Source organism: Leucoraja erinacea, chromosome 31, assembly GCF_028641065.1.
Source record: "Leucoraja erinacea ecotype New England chromosome 31, Leri_hhj_1, whole genome shotgun sequence".
Taxonomy (NCBI): Eukaryota; Metazoa; Chordata; class Chondrichthyes; order Rajiformes; family Rajidae; genus Leucoraja; species Leucoraja erinaceus.
Genome location: NC_073407.1, coordinates 17,568,654 through 17,587,971, shown reverse-complemented (window position 1 = coordinate 17,587,971; position 19,318 = coordinate 17,568,654). Strand labels below are relative to the sequence as shown.

Sequence of the window (19,318 nt, the reverse complement as noted above, 5' to 3'; positions counted from 1 at the left end):
TGGTTATATTATATGGTATGTGGGGAACATTGGCTTATAAAATAAAACTGGTAGAATAGATGTTATCTTTCAAAGTTCCAGAGCAATTTATTACGAACAGACATTGGATCAGATAGTAATTAATGCTTGCTGTAAATTCAGAAGTTTAGATGAACATCACAACACAATTAAAGCCACTAGTTGGCTTTTCGATAAATGCATTTGAATTCATCCAAATAAATCATTTTAAATGCACCCGGGAAATGTTCTTAGAATATGGAGCAATTTTCCAAGTACATAGTGTATTATTTAAAGCACAAAGGCTTTCCCTAATCATGATCATGGCACCCATAAGTAACAGTACCACTGATATGTTGTAGAACAGAATAAATACAAGGGCTTCAAAGTTCGATAAATCTGCGTCTTTATAAATGTAAATGGGTCGCAATCAACAGAAAGCATTATTTGATTGATTATATTGTCGCTGTCAATAATACTCACTGTGAATTACAAACCTGACATGCTGTCTGAAGATGTGAACAAGGTAGGTCCTGTTCACATTTTACATTTTGTGACCCCTGCCAAGTTACTTGAGCCTTCAATATCTCATTCCCACCTCAGGACGCTCCCCAGCTGCGGCAAGGGTAAGTAGAGCTGCCATTCAAACTAATCCAGCCATTCTCAGAGGTGACACTTTGTCCTTAAACTCTTGTGTTCCTATCTCCTTTAATTTATTAAACTGCGTTGAGCACAGTTCTATCTGATCCAGACTTGACAAGTTGGAAAGAAAGAAAGGCAAAGACTTTCATTTATGAAGTGCTTTTGTGGCAAATGAAATATTTTGGAAAGGTAACCGCTGCTGGAATGCAGGGATTGTAGTGGCCACATTGTGCAACGTTGGACCACACAAACAGCAATGAACTAATCGGGCCATTTATTAAAAGATCTGGCTTAGGGACAAACATTAGTGGCGACGTTGTGGACAATTGGGCTAAAACTTTTTATCCTCGGGGCCGTTTATCTTCATCCAGAGGCTTAATTGGCCTGAAGTCAACCAATAATGTAGGACTTCTTCCCTGGACCTGTTACTCTACACTGCTGGAAACTATATTCTGCATTCTGCTATCTTTCTCTTGGCTCTACCTATAGTACTTGCGTTTGGCATGACTGTACAGGTATTCATGTATAATATTATCAGATTTGATTGGATAGCACACAAACAAAATAGTTTCACTGTACCTCGGTACATATGACAATAATAAACCTAAACAATAAACCATTATGAATTTAACTTTGTTTTGTAGTAACCATATAACCATATAACAATTACAGCACGGAAACAAGCCATCTGGGCCCTTCTAGTCCATGCCGAACACTTACTCTCCCCTAGTCCCATCTACCTGCACTCAGACCATAACCCTCCATTCCTTTCCCGTCCATATACCTATCCAATTTATTTTTAAATGATAAAATCGAACCTGCCTCCACCACTTCCACTGGAAGCTTATTCCACATGGCTACCACTCTCTGAGTAAAGAAGTTCCCCCTCATGTTACCCCTAAACTTCTGTCCGTTAATTCTCAATTCATGTCCTCTTGCTTGAATCTTCCCTACTCTTAATGGGAAAAGCTTATCCATGTCAACTCTGTCTATCCCTCTCAGCATTTTAAAGACCTCTATCAAGTCCCCCCCTTAACCTTCTGCGCTGCAAAGAATAAAGACCTAACTTGTTCAACCTTTCTAGGACTATTAGTATTGAGCCTTGAGTAATATTAGTCTTGAGCCTTTGCCTGTCATGCTGAGAGATGTAGCAACCAATTAAATCAAACTCGGATGAATTGCCAGCTCCAGTGTTCCATGCTTTCATCTCCCTGTATCAGTTGGAGAGCAGACTAGTCCCAGTGTAAAACATCGACAGGCACATCTATTCATCAATGCATGAGCAGATACAGTAGATTCTTGTTGCATCGACATTTCTTATTGACAAAGTGAATTAAGCCCAAACTCCTCTTGATACCCTATGGGGTGCTTTGACAGTGTGACCCAAAAGCAACAATAATCCTCGTATGACTTGCAGAATGACAGGAATATTAAACCAGCAATGGGCCTCTTCCTTAAGCAGTGAGTTAAGGGCAGACATTTTGCCAATGAAGCAAATGAATCAATTAATCAGTCACAAATAATTGTTTGACAAATAGAATTTGTCACCTTTGCCATCAGGAAGAAGGTACAGGAGCCTGAAAACTGTAACCACCAGGTTCAGGACCAGCTTCTTCCCTACAGCCATCAGGCTATTAAACACAACAACGAATAAGCTCTTAGCTCTGAACTGCAAAATACTATTATTACTATTGCACTCTATTTGTTATTTATTGAACTTTTTCTTTTTTTCTCTTCCCCATTATGTACTATGTTTATATATTCACATATTCTGTTGTGCTGCAGCAAGTAAGAATTTATTTGTCCCATCTGGGACAAATGACAATAAAACATTCTTGACTCTTGAGAATTGAACAAAATAAAAGATTTTCTACCTCCATGTTTGTTAAGAAGTCGCATATTTGCCAACAGCTACAGTTGAGTCAGTGATGTAAACTCTGTTCTATGCTTTCCATGCTCCAAATCTTTGGACACTTTGAAGTAACCAGCTCCTTCCACTACCTCTCCCTAAACCTGCAGTCCACTGGTGACAATTGTATCTGGTCAGGCGAGTTTCCTGGAAGTTCTTGATTCACATAAACTTCATCTCTTTGTACCATCATAGCTTCCTAAATTCCACAGTACTTCTTATATGGGGAAACAAGGAGCTGCAGATGCTGGAATCTTGAGCAACGCACTAGGTGTTGGAAGAACTCAGTGCATCAGGCAGCATCTGGGGATGGAATGGAATGTTGTCTGTATATTCCCTCCACAGATGCTGCCTGACCCATTGAGTTACTCCAGCACTTTACCTATTGCTCAGCATTTCTTGCATGTTTTGAGAAGATGTACACGCTAGGATTTAGAATTTTGGCTTGTACACGCTAGAATTTAGAAGATTGAGGGGGGATCTTATAGAAATTTACAAAATTCTTAAGGGGTTGGACAGGCTAGATGCAGGAAGATTATTCCCGATGTTGGTGAAGTCCAGAACAAGGGGTCACAGTTTAAGGATAAGAGGGACGTCTTTTAGGACCGAGATGAGAAAATCATTTTTTATACAGAGTGGTGAATCTGTGGAATTCTCTGCCACAGAAGGTAGTTGAGGCCAGTTCATTGGCTATATTTAAGAGGGAGTTAGATGTGGCCCTTGTGGCTAAAGGGATAAGGGGGTATGGAGAGAAGGGGGGTATGGAGAGAAGGCAGGTATGGGATACTGAGTTGGATGATCAGCCATGATCATATTGAATGGCGGTGCAGGCTCGAAGGGCCGAATGCTCTACTCCTGCACCTATTTTCTATGTTTCTATGTAAGATATTGTTAGCATTTTCCAGACAAGAGCACAGGCTGTAAACTTCAGTTCCCTGGGAGTGATGAACATCCAGCCTTTGTAATGGTTTCACTTTCCTTGTAATTTCAACATATTACTTGCAGAAGAAGAACAACCTATTTCACCATCCACTAATACTTCCAAAAGATTAAATCTCTATTCATTTACAGATCACAAAGGCAGCCAAAAGAAAATAGATTATGGAAGAGAATCTTCATGGTGTTGAAATGGGTCAAGAGGAACACACAGGAAGCTTACCGCTGCCATCTGAAGGCCCCCAGAATCAAAGATCTTATAGCGGATCTTGAACCGGACAAAACAGCAGTGGAAGACAGTGTTATGTCCAGGAACGAAGTGGTACACACTGCTTGGTTCATCACAGGTACTAACCTCCCCATACTATGGAAAGGATTTATAGGATCTTTTAGAATAAAAGGATGTACCTTTAGAAAGATGAGGAATTTCGTTAGTCAGTGAGTGGTGAATCTGTGGAAGTCAATGCCACAGATGGCTGTGGAGGCCGTCATTGGGTATTTTAAGGCAGAGATTGACGGGTTATTGATTAGTAAGGGTGTAAAAGGTTACGGGATGAAGGCAGGAGAATGGTGTTGAGAGGGGGATGATAGATCAGCCGTGATTGAATGGTGGAGTAGACTCCAAGCCAAATGGCCTACTGCTGGTCCTATGATTTATGAACTTATGAGTCACATAAGTTCATAAGTCAGGCAGGCAATATTATCACAGACCAACATCACCCTGACCATGTGCTCATTTCACTATTACCATTGGGAAGAAGGGACAGGAGTCTGAGAACCATAACCTCTAGGATCAAGAACAACTTCTTCCCATCAACCATCAGGCTCTTGAACACTTAATTCTCCTTCCCATTCCCACACGGACCTTTCTGTCTTAGGTCTCCTCAATTGTCAGAGTGAGGCTAAATGCAAATTGGAGGAACAGCATCTCATATTTCGCTTGGTCAGCTTGCAGCCAGGTGGTATGAATATTGATTTCTCTAACTTCAAGTAACCGTGGCATTCTCTCTCTCTCTATCTCTCGCCTACCCAGGTCGCAGCAGCTTCTCATTTTCACCCAACAAACAGCTAACAATGACCTGTATCCTTTATCATTGTTACTTATTTGCATATCTTTCATTCATTGTTCTTTATCTCTCTACATCATCGTCTATATCTCTCGTTTCCCTTATCCCTAACCAGTCTGAAGAAGGGTCTCCCCCAAAAACGTCACCCATTCCTTCTCTCCAGAGATGCTGCCCGTCCTGCAGAGTTACTCCAGCTTTTTATGTCTATCTTTGGTTTAACCAGCATCTGCAGTTCTTTCCTACACTTTCCTACCTCAGCAATTATGATCTTCTCTGGATTGTGTCTTTGGTTGCACCATGGGCTTTGGATTTTATTTTTGCACTATTATGGTTACCTAGTATGATGATGATTCATTTATTGTTACTTGACTATTGTATACTAACTATATATTGTTCATTATACCAGGCCTGTTAAGCTGCAGCAAATAAGAATTTCACTGTATGCCAGTACATATGACAATTAATACTCTTGCATCTTGAATCTTGCCAATTCACCTCCTGTGCTGTTTAGACTACCACCAGATCTCTATGAAGCAGATCCCCCATTCAATTGTTTTGCATTTTCTCCTAGCAGTTTGTTGCTAAATGGGGTTCCAAACTCGTGGAAAAAAAGGGTGACCAGGAATGATTGTTTCATTTTATAAAAATGTTACTTCTACAAACTCCCCCTTGGGAGCGTTTGTGACTGTTCAGTGCTTTTTCTCCTGCTGCGCACAGATATCATTGGGAGTGTAAGCACAAACAGTGGAACAACATTTTGCCTCGATAAATTATTGATGAGCAAGAATCATTTCATATTTCAAGCTGTGCACAAGGTGATTATTAATTAAATTCTTCAGCATCACCCTTGCCTGATAGGAACATATTCAGGAGGTTAATTATTCATCATGACCTGTATTTTTTCAACGCAGTTGAAAGTCAAGCAAAGAACAAGAACAGTTAACATTATATCACCTTTAACACTGTGAACTATTGCAATTCCCCCTCACTAGAACATAATCAGACCAAATTTTAACTGAGCCAACTTGGGTGTTAAAGTTAATTTTAAGATGGGAGGAAAATCGAATGTTTTGGCGAGATACTTCATGAACACAGAGTATAACATCCTAGTCTGTGAATCTTCAAAAAATTATTTGGAATAATATTGAACACTGTTTGACTGTTGGAACAATGTTGAAGCTAAGCCCTCTTTCATTATATATAAATTAAATCATATTTCAGCATTAAATATTAATGACCAGGATACTGACTAAAGTTGGCATAATTCCAAGTGCAAGTCAGGATATTCTATTCAAGTTAGTGGAAGCAACATCTGTTCTGGAGGATGCTGCCGTTCCATTCCATCCCATAGTAACGTCACTCACACAGAACATAGAAAAGTACAGCATAGGTACAGGGGCTTTGGCCCACAATGTCTGGGCCCAGCATTGTGCCAAAATAAACTTGTCCCATTTGCTGCATGGGGTCCACATCCCACCATTGCTTGCTTATCAATGGGCCTATCTAAACGCCTCTTAAATACCCCTAACTTAACTGCATCCACCAACACCTCCTGGCAGAGTGTTCCAGGCACCCATCTGGGCCTGTGTCGGAACTTGCCATGCACATCTCCTTTAAACTTTGCCCCTCTTAATGTAAAGCTATGCCCTCTAGTCTTTGACATTTCGACTCTGGGATAAAGGTTCTGACTGTCAACCCTATCTACGCACGCCTCTCATAATTTTCTAGACTTCTCTCGGGTCTCCCCTCAACCTCCAGTGTTCTGGAGAAAACAATCCAAGTTTGTTCAACCCCTCCTTGTAGCTAATACCCTATTACCTTCTGTGTTTGGGGCTTCTTCCTGGGCCAAGTGTAGCATCTTCTTCAAAGCCTGTTCAATAGAAAAATAAATAGAAAGAATAAATAAGCATGCACCTGGTGTCGTTCCACCCCACGTGATATGAGGCAGGAGGCACTTGAGACTAAACCAACTCCACTGCTGTTTTCTACCTTACCATGTCTCTTGGATGGAAGACCATCAATACATAATTTTGGGCAGCGTGGTGGCACAGCTGGCAGAGTCACTGCCTTGCAGCTCCATAAACCTGGATTTGATCCTGACCCCCTGGTAGTGTCTGTGTGGAGTTTGCATGTTCTCCCTGTGACTGCATGGGTTTACTCCAGGTACTCTAGTTTCATCCCAGATCCTAAAGACGTAACGGTTGGTAGTTTAATTGACCTCTGAAAATTGCTGCGGTTGTGTGGGTAAGTGGTAGAATTCGGGAGAGTTGATGGGAATTTTACGGAGAATAGAATGGGATTAGTGTGGGATTAGTCCAAGGGTGTCTATGCTATGTGTCTGCTTGTGTTGATCCTTGTGGCTCACATCTAGTGATTCACATAGAGTGGTGAATCTCTGGAATTCTCTGCCACAGAATGTAGTTGAGGCCAGTACATTGGCTATATTTAAGAGGGTTAGATGTGGCCCTTGTGGCTAAGGGATCAAGGGGTATGGAGAGAAAGCAGGTACAGGATACTGAGTTGGATGATCAGCCATGATCATATTGAATGGCGGTGCAGGCTCGAAGGGCCGAATGGCCTACTCCTGCACCTATTGTCTATGTTTCTATGTTTCTATTATGTCCTCTCCTACACCCAGACTGCTGTAGGTTGTGAAACAATGTTGACAAACCTTTCATTTGAAACAAGTTGAACATAATAAACCAAATAGCTTCTCTCTTTGAATGTATGATGCCACTAATGAGAGATTTTCATTATGTGTGGACCCTGCGGCGTTTTCTTTGGTGCAGGAAACGTTAATGTAATTGCTGAATATTATGAAGACATTTGATTCATTCCGTTGTATTTCTTCATGACAGTAATGTAGGACACCTCACGTGCCAATTCAGTAGTTCCCCCTCCATTGTGTTGAATACATCAACATCCTCATGGAACCCTCACCCCAACCCACCTCACCTGTATCCTTTTATCATTTGCCAGGCTTTGTTCCCTACCCATCTCTCTTTTCAGCTGTATCTCCCCCCCCCCCCCCTCCTTTTTACAATAAAGTTGAATAAAGTTGTCAACCCGAAAACACGTTGCCAGCCCGAAAACGTTCCCTCCAATGATGGTGCCTGACCCACTGCGTTCCTCCAACACTTGGTGCTGTGCTAGAAGTTCAATGCATGGCACTCACGGGCATTAGCAGCAGCACTGTGTTCACCCACTATCTGTGGCTTCACGGTCTCTGCCACTAGTGACTGTGCAGTTGCCCAATGTTGATCCAATGAGGCGTGCAGGACAAAATGTTCCAAGAACACACAACATGGAACTCCACTTATAATTAGCAGCAGAGGCAGTGTGTTACAGACAGAGCTAAACCAACACCATGACCCATGAACCAGGTCAAAGCTCTGTAGTTCTTTCAAACCTGGTTGTGTATTGTAGCAGATAGATGGAGGGTAGAACAGTACAGTGCAGGAAGTTGTCTCAATAGCCATCAGTTTCTGTTAGAGCAAATCTTTGATTTAGAAGGAAATTTGGCATGTTTCTTCAGAAAACTAAGGACATTTGGAATTTCTGCAAAGATTCTTCCCAATTTTCGACAGATGCACTGTCCTGTAGAAAGCATCCTGCTCAAATGCATTGCCGTTTGGGTTGCCAACTGTTTTGGCCGGGGCCACAAAATTTGCATTGAGTTGTGGACACAGCCCAGGTGAACACACAAACCAGCCTCCTCTCCCTCCACCCCACCCTCCCATCGATTCCATCTGCACTTCATGCTGCCTTGGGAAAGTAGTTAACATAATCAAAGGTCACTTACACCCAAGTCGTTCTCTCTGTTCCCCTCTCCCTTCGGGCATAAGACACAAAAGCTTCAAAGCAATTGCTATCAGATTCAAGGACAGCCTCTTCCCTGCTGCTGCCAGGTTCTTGAATAGGCCACTTGTATGCTAAGAATATATTATTAATCTCCCAATCTACCTTGTCATAGCTTTGCACTTTTTGCTATCTGCACTTTCTCTGTCATGCTATATTCTGCACTATTTCTTTTCTCTTTTTGCACTACTAAGTGGATTTAAGAGAGAGTTAGATGATTTAAGAGAGATAGAGCTCTAGGGGCTAGTGGAGTCAAGGGATATGGGGAGAAGGCAGGCACGGGTTATTGATAGGGGACTATCAGCCATGATCACAATGAATGGCGGTGCTGGCTCGAAGGGCCGAATGGCCTCCTCCTGCACCTATTATATATGTTTCTATGTTTCTACTAGTTGTACTCATGTATGGTATGATTTGTTTGGATACCACACAAGGAACAGTTTTCACAGTACCTGTATCTAAATCCAGGTGACATTGGTAAACCAGTAGCAAAAAAAAGACCAATTCTCGGCTAAAAACCACCATGATCATTTTGTGACTTCACGAACTGCCACCAGCAAATTTGCAAAAGTCCTTCACAATTTAATGCTTATTAAGATGCTGTTTCAGATAAACAAAAGTAGATTTTGTAAAAGATTTTGTATAAGCCCCCCCCCCCCCATATCTCACTGACCTCCTCTCCCCCTACCAACCCTCACGGTCCCTCAGATCCACATCAGCCGGTCTCCTCTCCATCCACAAGTCCAACCTCCCCAGTTTTGGGGACAGAGCCTTCTCCAGGGCAGCTACCAGGCTCTGGAACTCCCTCCCCCAACTGATCTGCAATTCCGTGTCCCTCACCATCTTCCAGTCCCACCTCAAGACCCATCTCTTCACCTCTGCCTATCCTTAGCCCCACGTCCCCCTCCCTTTTCATCTGTGCATGAATTACCTCATATTGTGTTTTGAATTGAATTCCGTCTTTAATTTGTGTACTAGTCATGTCTCTACGATTTATTTCATTCCCCTTACATGTTTTTCCTCTACCTGCTAAATCTTTGTAAGGTGTCCTTGAGACTCTTGAAAGGCGCCCATAAATAAAATTTATTATTATTATTATTATTATTATTTACCTGGTACTTTTGAAAGGTTAAAACATTCCAAGGTGTTTCACAAGAATGGGGAAACTGGCAAATTTGCCACCAAGCAATACTATATAATCAAAGATTATGACAAAATCTCAAGTCTTAAGAAGTTGAGAGGCAGGGAGGTTGCGGGAGGTATTTCCAAAGTTTATTGAACTGCCAATTTGAATTTGCAAGTCTTCCAAGAGCTGACTGATTAAAATGGGGAGGTGCCAAGTCTTGTGCTTTGAGGGGTAGTGGATGGAAGCAAGGAATCTGTAATTATTGTTTGAACTACCTGAAGAACTCAAGCCACAATTCGAACCTCAATGGTGAAGTGAGTGGAAATAGCAAATTGACGGTGGAAGTTTCACAACATAAATGGCTGGGGACGGGGTCTGTGCAGCTAAAGCCATCGTGTGCATGACAGGAGCTGTCCGCAGATGCAACCCACCAGCATTATAGGGTGCAAAACACAAAGTGCTCAAGGAAAGCAATGGGTCAGGCAGCATCTGAGGAGGGAATGGACAAGTGACTCCACTGATGAATCCCCTCAAAGTAATCTGCAGTTCCTTGTGTCTCCAGCATTATGGCGAGTCTGTGCTGTGTGTTATTTTGTGTTCTTTTTTCTGTAGCTTCTTTTCGTAATGTGGACCTAATTTCTTTGTGAGGGAGGCATGTCCATCTCGGTCTCAAGAAGATGGGTGTGAATACAGCCCACCAACAACATGCCTGACATCAATCCATTAATTGATTCTGTCCTCCTTGCCCTCAACACCTGGCAATCTGCAGGCAAACAGAGCAGCCAATTTGCGCACATTGAAGTACCTTAAAACTACACTGGAGAAACAGGTTAGCTATTTCCAGAGGCTGCCGATTGAAGGCACAACGTTAACCAGCACTGTTTAGCCTAATCTATAAAGTCTACTTGATTAACTTCCCTGTCACTGAAGAACAGCGCATCTAACCATGCATCAAACCAATGAGGGGGGGGACATATCCCCTTGGACGCGGACTTCAGAATGGGAACAAAAGTGAGAGCAATCGTCTGATTCTCACATCTTCACGATAGATCCAAATCCAGTTCTAACTGTTAACTCTGTTCACCTTAGCTCGCAAAAATTACCAACTGTAGTGATGAATTGCTTCATTTCACAGATTAGTAAACATCATCAATAAATAATTCTTGAAAATAGAACTGGGGGCTTTGTCTTGGTCCTCCTCCCCTTTCCAGCTATCACCCCCCCCCCCCCCCCCTATTCAACCAGTCTGATTCTGGTTTGATCCAAAATGTCATCTTTCCATTTCTCTCCCCAGACGCTGCCCGACTCCCCGAGTACCCCCAGGACTTTGTTTTTAGCTCAAGTTGCCAACATCTGTAGTTTCTTGTTTCTTCTGATGATACTAAAAGCCACCTACACAAGGATGCGGTTTAGAATAAGACACCATTGATAATTCCATATAACTCTTGTTTAAAGCTTAGCTTAGTTTAAAGATAATGCATGGAAAAAGCCCTGTTGAGTCCACGCTGACCTGTTCACATGTTAGCCCAGTTTCATATCCATTCCTTACTACCAAGGGGTAAGTTACTGCGGCCAATTGAACAAACCTGCATTCCTTTGAGCTTCGGGAGGAAACCGAAAGAAACCCACAGAGATAATTAGCAAACTCTGCACAGAAAGCACCTGAGTTTAAGATCGAACCCAGGTCTCTGGCGCTGTGAGGCAGCAGCTCTACCATCTGTGCCACTGTGTCGATTATAGATCACCAGCCACACACTGACTCTCCACATTACTGGTCCCCAACTTGACTGGGGCCAGTTTCTCACCGATAGCCACCTTCCACCATAGCCTCACCTCTCACACCAGGTTCACGAACAGCTTCTTCCCAAAAACCATCAATGAATACAATGCAACACTAACTGCAACTATAAACTTCTGTGGAGAGACTAGAAACTGCAGGTGCTGGAATGGATAAAACCCACACAAAGTGCGGAAGTAACTCAATGGGTCAGGCAGCATTTGTGGAGGACATGTATAGGCAATGTTTCAGGTCACTTCAGTCTGAAGAAGAGTCCTGACCTGAAACGTTACCTATCGCTATCCTCCAGATTTGCTGCCTGACCCGTTGACTTAGACCAGCACCCTATGTATGAAATTCTATGGACTGTCCTTGGTTGCACAATGGACTTTGGTGTGGTTTGTTTCTGCACTAGGATTGTGGTTGTTAATTTATTAATTTTTTGTTCATGTTATCAATGTGTGTATTGTGTTTACAGACCTGTTAAGCTGCAGCAAATAAGAATTTCATTGTTCAGGTGCATATGGCAATTAAACACTCTGGACTAAATGCATTTGTTCCCTACAGCTCACATACAGAGAATTAACTTGTGCAAGTCCTCACCTCGTATTCGATGTACTGCTTCCTCCATTCTGGAGTGAGATGTGCTGACAGATGTTCTGCAAACTTCATCGCTGCAAAAAACTCAGAGCATTGAGGATTTCCCAGGAAAGCATAACAGGAGCAAAAGGAAAAAAAGAAGAAGCAGGTGAACCAGTCCACTGTCTTTCGACCGCTTGGTGTTTCGGCTGGTGACAGGTACCACAAGAAAAGTTCGTACCAATTTTTTGCACAATGATTAATTACGGCGAAGTTCGAGCAGATCCCTGACACCTTTCTCTGGCTTCAGGCAGCTCGGTGACAGAAACAGTATCACTACCCATCAATAAATAATTGAGTGCTCCACCAGCAGAGTGGGCGGGCATTAGAGAGAGAGATAGCAAGCACAGCACTGTCAGAAATTACCAGGTCTTCTTGCGCCCTGTTTCAATGTAACTTTCACTTTTGCTTATTTTTTGCTCATTGTTTGATTAAGGCCTCATATTTAGATGTGCACAATGATTTGGCGGGCTGAGCCAAAATAAGGCAAAGGATTCCGAGGATTCAGATTCCAACTAGTTTATTGTCACATACGCCAGGGTGAAATTCCTTATTCGCATGAAGCTTACAGAGTAAACAGTATACTTGGTAATGATAAGTACAATAATAAGTCCAATGAGGAGTACAAAACAGCAAAATGGCGCAAAGATTGGCGGGCATTCTGGAGTAGTTCAAAAAAACATACTAAAGTGTTGTAAGGAGCTGCCAGAGGAAGTTATATGGAATAAGCTACCAGAGGAAGCTTTACAGATGGGTACAAGATTTTAAAGACCATTGGACAGGTACATGGATAGAAAAGGTTTAGAGGGATGTGGGCACATGGGGAAACCGAGACACAAGGAACTACAGAACAAAACACAAAATGTTGGAGGATCTCAGACAGCATCTGTGGAGGGAATGGACAGGTAGCAGGTCAGGTGGGGATTCTTCTTCAGACAGCTGTATAATGGGACTAGCTCAAATAGACTCTTGGCTAGAGTGGATGAGTTGAGCAGAAGGGCCAGTTTCAATGCAGTGGCTCCATGTGGCTGTGGCTCTCATCGACACTAGAAATCAGTGAACAGTGATGAGGCGCTGGCTGGACCCAGTTCCGGTGACAATGGGGTTGAACATAAAAAGGAAGGCACATTCAACCCAAGTGGAATGCCTTCCCCCTGGCCCCAGTGTTTTGATCAGGGTCCTTAATATAATAAGAGAACTTGACGGGTTTGATCTGAAGAAACAGTTTCCTTTTCAGTGTTCTTAAACAGTAATTGTCCTGAAATGTTGAGTTTGTTTCTCTCTGTCCAGAGAGGCTACAACATTGAAGAAGGGTTTCGGCCCAAAACGTTGCCTATTTCCTTCGCTCCATAGATGCTGCTGCACCCGCTGAGTTTCTCCAGCTTTTTTGTGTACCTTCGAGGCTACAACATTCTCTGTCCCCATTCTAAACCACCTCATTTGCTGTAAGAAGAAAGAATGAGAGATGTGATCTTAACAATGGAAAGGGGTCTATTAGAACAAGAGATGGGGTGTAGTAAACACAGCTTGCGATGTGGAGGATGTGTGCTGCTTTAAATGGGCTCACCACAGTGTCAGCCAATCTTAAACCAAAAGCAAGATCAATTTTCCAGCAGAAATTTGATTCCAATGTCTCCATGGAAATCAACTCCTCCACCAGATACATTAATTCTTCTGCATTGGCCGCCCCGTGACCACCAAAAAGATGACAGGTAAAGAAGAGGAATGGACATTTTGGCGGCAATCGTTGGATAGTGATATTTTTATTATTCACAATAAATATGGAAAAAGATGCCCAGTTCACAAAAAAAACTAACAATACATTTGCCTTTTCCCTTCGAGAACATATATGTATCTCACTGCTAATGTTATTTGAGGTTCTCCATCAGTTCCTTGTCAATAGAGAGCTCGGCTCAGGATGTTAATATAGGTCAAGATACTGATATTCAATATCAGAGATTGGTGGTCAGACCAGACCCTGCCTTGTTCATGATCATTTTGTGACACTGCTGTGGCACAGATCTTGCTTGGGAGTTCACATCCCAGGTCTTGTTTTGGTTCATAAGTTATCCTGGTGTTTAATGGGTTGCATCTTTAATTCATGGGAGGACCCGGGTAGCAACAGGTGAATTTTAAAATAAGCTAAGGCCAATTCTTGCACCTCATTCTGTAAGATGAAAAGACTGTGCCCTTGCTTTTGAGGGTTTCAGATACCGAGCCACTTATCTAAGTGTCGATATTTATTTGAAACATTTCTGTAATATGGAGAGCTTCAGTCTTCTTTAGTGAGTTGGTGCCAGGATGGTTAAATTATCAGTAGATCCACTATTTCCTCACACATTGCTGTTTATGACCTCATCTTCAACCCTTCCTCAGTGTTATATCAGCCTATCTTTTCCATCTTCATCTCTCTTTCCTCACTAAGGTTTTCCTTGAGCAATTGTTTGCATAAGGAAATGACTTGGCAGGCACAAGGAACTGCAGATGTTTGAATCTTGAGCAAAACACAAAGTGCTGGAGGAACTCAGGAGGTCAGGCAGTATCTGTGGAGGGAAATGGACAGACTGTGTTTCAGGTTCGGACCCTTCTTCAAACCCCACGATGATAAAGTGACCTGGAAGATCACTTCAACACTAATGTGCATGAATAGTCCCAATACGTTTGCAATGTAGTTCTTACCTACAAAAGACAACCAACATCTTGTGGGACTTGAGTAATCTGCAGCCTAGACCCAGGAGAGTTTACAAGTCCATTCTTTAAATCACATTAAGGAACAGTTGAAGCTTACAAGTCCATTAGCTATAATGATATTTCATAACAAGGAACTGCAGTTGCTAGAATGTGTAGGGAAGAACTGCAGATACTGGTTTAAATCGAAGGTAAAAATGAAATGCAGGAGTAACTCAGCAGGACTGGCAGCTTCTCTGGAGAGAAGGAATGGGTGACATTTTGGGTCGAGAGTCTGAAGAAGGGTCTCGACCCGAAACGTCACCAATTCCTTCTCTCCAGAGATGCTGCCTGTCCTGCTGAGTTACTCCAGCATTCCCGCAGTTGCTGGAATCTTGAATCTATAGCATGAAATATAATTCATTATATATATATTTTTTTTGTGATTTCTTCTCATACATGATCAAGAAAAGAAAATAATATATAAGTATTGTATCCTCCGGCAAGAGCTGGGGACCTCTAACAACACATTAAGCCTCTTTTTCATGTGGTTACAATTGTAGGTTTAGGTTTATTAATGTTACGTGTACTGAGGTACAGTGTAAAGCTTTGTTCTGAATGGTATCCAATCAGGTCAGATGAGACGATATATAATTATAATCAGGTCAAACTTGAGTCTTTGAATGTCGTCGTAATCAAATGGCAGCACCTTTAAAATGCAACAGTGCAGCGATATTTGCATAGAAATGCAAGCTCGCCCCTTGATTGAACGCCTCATTCCAGAGAGACAGTTTTCACCTTTGAGCAACAACTGGCATATTGCAACTTACCACAATCAGATTTGAATTCGCGATGCAGTAATCAGATGACTGTAACTGGATCACACAAAATGCGTTGCTCATGTGGCTCTATCTGGGCCTAATCTTCCTTCTGCACATGGAATTACCAACACTGCCAACGCTTAACATAGAACAGTGCAGCACGGGTACAGGTCTTGGGCCCATAATGTCCGTGCTGAGCATGCAGCCAAGGTCAATTGTTATGTGCCTCTACAATGATGCATATCCCTCCATTCCCTGCAGATCCATGTGCCTCTCCAAAGGTCTCTTAAATGCCACTATTGTATCTGCCTCTACCACCGCCCCGGCAGCTCTTAAAAGAGAAACCAAACTCCGCTCTATGGAGTGAAGGGGATGGACACCTTTTTATATCATTTCCTGCTTGGAGAATTTTAATGAAACCATGTCACATATCACCTAAGTTTGCTTATTCCATTCTCAGCAGGCAAACTGCACTGACAATCCCAGCATTTATTTCCCTTGGGAAGGTGGAAGTGGATCATCTTTTGAACTGTTTAGAGTTCATGTGGTGAATGTGACTCCCACAATGCTGTTGCTGGGAATTCTAGCATGTTGACCAAGTAACAATGGAGGAATGAGGAAATGTCTTTGATGCTGAGATGATGTGTAAATTGGATGGGATAAGTTAGCTGCTATCTTTTTGACTGCTGGTGAAGGATGCTGAAGGATTGGGGAGAAGCTGTAGTACATTTTAGTAGACAACTCAGCTATGCCAACTATTGAAATTATGGAATAGTTTAGTTTAGAGAGAATTTAGCATGGAAACAGGCACATCGGCCCACTGAAGTCCAGGCTGACCATTGATCACCTGTTCACAAAAGTTTAGTTTAGAAAGTTTAAAGATGCAGCATGGGAACAGGCCCTTCAGCCCACCGAGTCCATGCTGACCATAGAGCATTCACACTAGTTCTATGTTATCCCATTCCCCACAAACTCGAGGCAATTTACAGAGGTCAAGTTACCTACAGACCTGCAATTCTTTGGGATGTGGGAGTAAACTGGAGCATCTAGAGGAAACCGATATGGTCACACACGGAGAACGTGCAAACTGAACACAGCACCCAATGTCAGGATTGAACCTGGGGCTCTGGCACTGTTAGGCAGCGGATCTACCAGCTGAGGCCTTGGGCTTTTACATTTAACATCCTTTAATATTCAGTGATCCAGTGATCCATGGTTTCATTAAAATTCTCCTAGCAGGAAATGATATAAAAAAGGTGTCCATCCCCTTCACTCCATAGATCCACTTCTTGCTCAGCATCTACTTCAGCTGTTATTTTTGTCTTGGATGCGATTGTGGTTCATTGTGCAAATCACGTGCAAAGTGAAACAAAACAGTGTGTACGAAGGAACTGCAGATGCTGGTTTAAACCTAAGATAGACACAATAAGCTGGAGTAACTCAGCAGGACAGGCAGCATCTCTGGAGAGGAGGAATGGGTGACGTTTCGGGTCGAAGAAGGGTCTTGACCAAAATGCCACCCTTTCCTTCTCTCCAGATATGCTGCCTGTCCAGCTGAGTTACTCCAGCTTTTTGTGAAACAAAACAGAACTGATGTTTGTGTTGGTGCGAGCAAAGATCCTAGAGGAGCTCCTCTATAATCTTTGGGTGCGAGTAGGCTGAGCAAAGACTGCCCCCTGCTGCTCTGGAAGGCACCTGCATCAGATGAGATCTTGAAACCAGCTTCCAATGGCTGAAAACTCTGCAGTTATATAATGCCTTTCTCAGTTACTCTTAAAAACAAACAACAGACGAGATGCATACACATTTTCCTTTCATGAACTCTGAAGCTTTTAATTTTCTGAATGGCTTAATGGTACTTTGTCACATGCACTGTGAGATTTATTTGCACGCTATTCAGTAAAATCTTATTATACATACTCAACATACTAAGGGACTGTGGTACACTGTGAAATCGACAGAAGGATGGAGGGTTGGGTGTTTATGCGTGCTATTTTCGTGATATTTATTTAGTTGTTTATCTTTTAATATTTTACCTTGTATGTATCGTTAGCTTTTAGAAATGTTTGAATGGTGCACTGACTGGCTGACATTTTTAAATTTCGTTGTACATGGTTCATGTTACAATGACATTAAAGAAACTATTCTATTCTATTCTATTCAATTACAAGAATGTATGAACAGTAGTTTACACTGAGGCAGTTCGCAAGAGACACCACGTTTCCAATGCCATCTTATTTCCTTCAAGTTCAAAGTTCTGAAAAATTTAGTGTCTTAACTTGGCTTTAAAGACCTGTTATCCTTGTGGTGACGCTGGGTCCAAACCGGAAATGTCGTCTGTCCGTTTCCCTCCACAGATGCTGCCTGACCCACTGAGTTACTTCAGCATGTTTGTTTTTTTGCTCAGGATTCCAGCATCTCTTGCCCCTTGTGTCTCAAGACTATTGGGGTCAAGTATTAGAAATGTGAATGATATGGCCTGCCCTTTGGAACCAAATGAGTGCAGTTATAGCCTCAATGCTAGAGATGCTGGTCAGGGAGAGGATGCTGACATTGATTTTCTTATCCTACCTGTTGATTGTGGACATTGTGGACACAGCACTGGTAGTACCACACCAGGACGTTGAGGTGCCACTGAGGGTAGTCCACGTATCAACAGCGTACAGTAGCTAGCGGCTATAGTTCAGAAAAATGAACTTTCTGTCTCCTCTGAAGTCTACATCATAGCTCCCTTTGTGTGTGGCTGCATCAACCTGTGCATAGAACCAAGGCACGCAGGCACCAAACAGTTTAGATTTATTATTGTCACATGTACTGAAATACTCGTCTCATCAGCATCCTTCATGCGCTATTTACATTTTACCCGCAAAACACACTCCTTCCAAGAGGGCTACAATGGGGATAGGGTGATATTTGTGGATTGTGTATTTGCGAATAAGTTCTGGAAAAGAATGAATGGGTCCTTGTCTAGGTTAATTGTGGACAGTTGTGTAACAGAGGATTCTGATCTATGAGTCATTGTCAGGGATTAATATGATAGAAACTTTAAATTAGTTTGTTTGTTTAGAGATACAGCATGGAAATTATTCCTTTCCCCCCGTCCACATCGGCCATTGATCACACTAGTTCTATGTTATCCTACCTTTAAATGCTGCTGGAATTTGGTAAAAGATGTACTTTGATCTGTCTGAAACATTGGTCTTCCAGTACAAAGGGATATCCATAAAGAAATGCTGACAACACATTACTATCACAACATTCGAAAAACATTTGGACAGCTACAATGATAGGATAGGTTTAGAGGGATATGGGCCAAATGCGTCGGCATGGGCAAGTTGTGCTGAAGGACCTGTTTCCACGCTATCTCCATGACCTGACACATTCCAGGCTACTGGTGTAAGTGCTGAGGGCCGCACTGACGTTTGGTGCGGCGAATGCTTTGTGGGGAAGGACTGTATTCTAAGGTTCAACCACCACTTGACATTAAGGGGTTAAGCCCCAAGTAAAAATCTCTCAAACACATGAAATATGTATTATCCATAGTGACAATGGTGCTTTGTACATTGACCATGTTAACACTACAAATGTATAGGTCCAATAACACTATGAATAGTTCGTCTGTATGATATTATAAATGTAAAGAAAACCATGCACTACTTCTTGCGTATCCTTTTATGAATAAAGTTTATATGTGAATTAAAACGTGATCTTTGAATTCTCATTTCCTCAAACTGGCAAAGGCTGTGCTGGTGCACTGAAGATGATGGTAAATGTCATCATTGAGATCTGGCTTAGCAGAAAGGTGGTTCCCAAGGCATGGGGAAAGGCTTGTGTTTTCAAGGATCTTGTCCTGAACCATCATTGATATAGGAATGGGGA

The 19,318-nt window shown here is 42.3% G+C and overlaps 1 protein-coding gene across 1 annotated transcript in view; it reads right to left on the bottom strand.

Annotated features, from left to right (window-relative positions):
- The window catches only part of LOC129712011 (xenotropic and polytropic retrovirus receptor 1 homolog), a 48,932-nt gene extending 36,728 nt beyond the window's left edge, over positions 1-12,204 (bottom strand). Inside the window, exons 1-2 of the mRNA XM_055660131.1 lie at positions 11,916-12,204; positions 6,370-6,421 (exon numbers count right to left, since the gene is read on the bottom strand). Of these exons, the coding sequence (XP_055516106.1) occupies positions 6,370-6,421; positions 11,916-11,984 (121 nt within the window). The 5' untranslated portion in view covers positions 11,985-12,204. The remainder of the gene's footprint in view (positions 1-6,369; positions 6,422-11,915) is intronic.
- Positions 12,205-19,318: the final 7,114 nt, after the last annotated feature.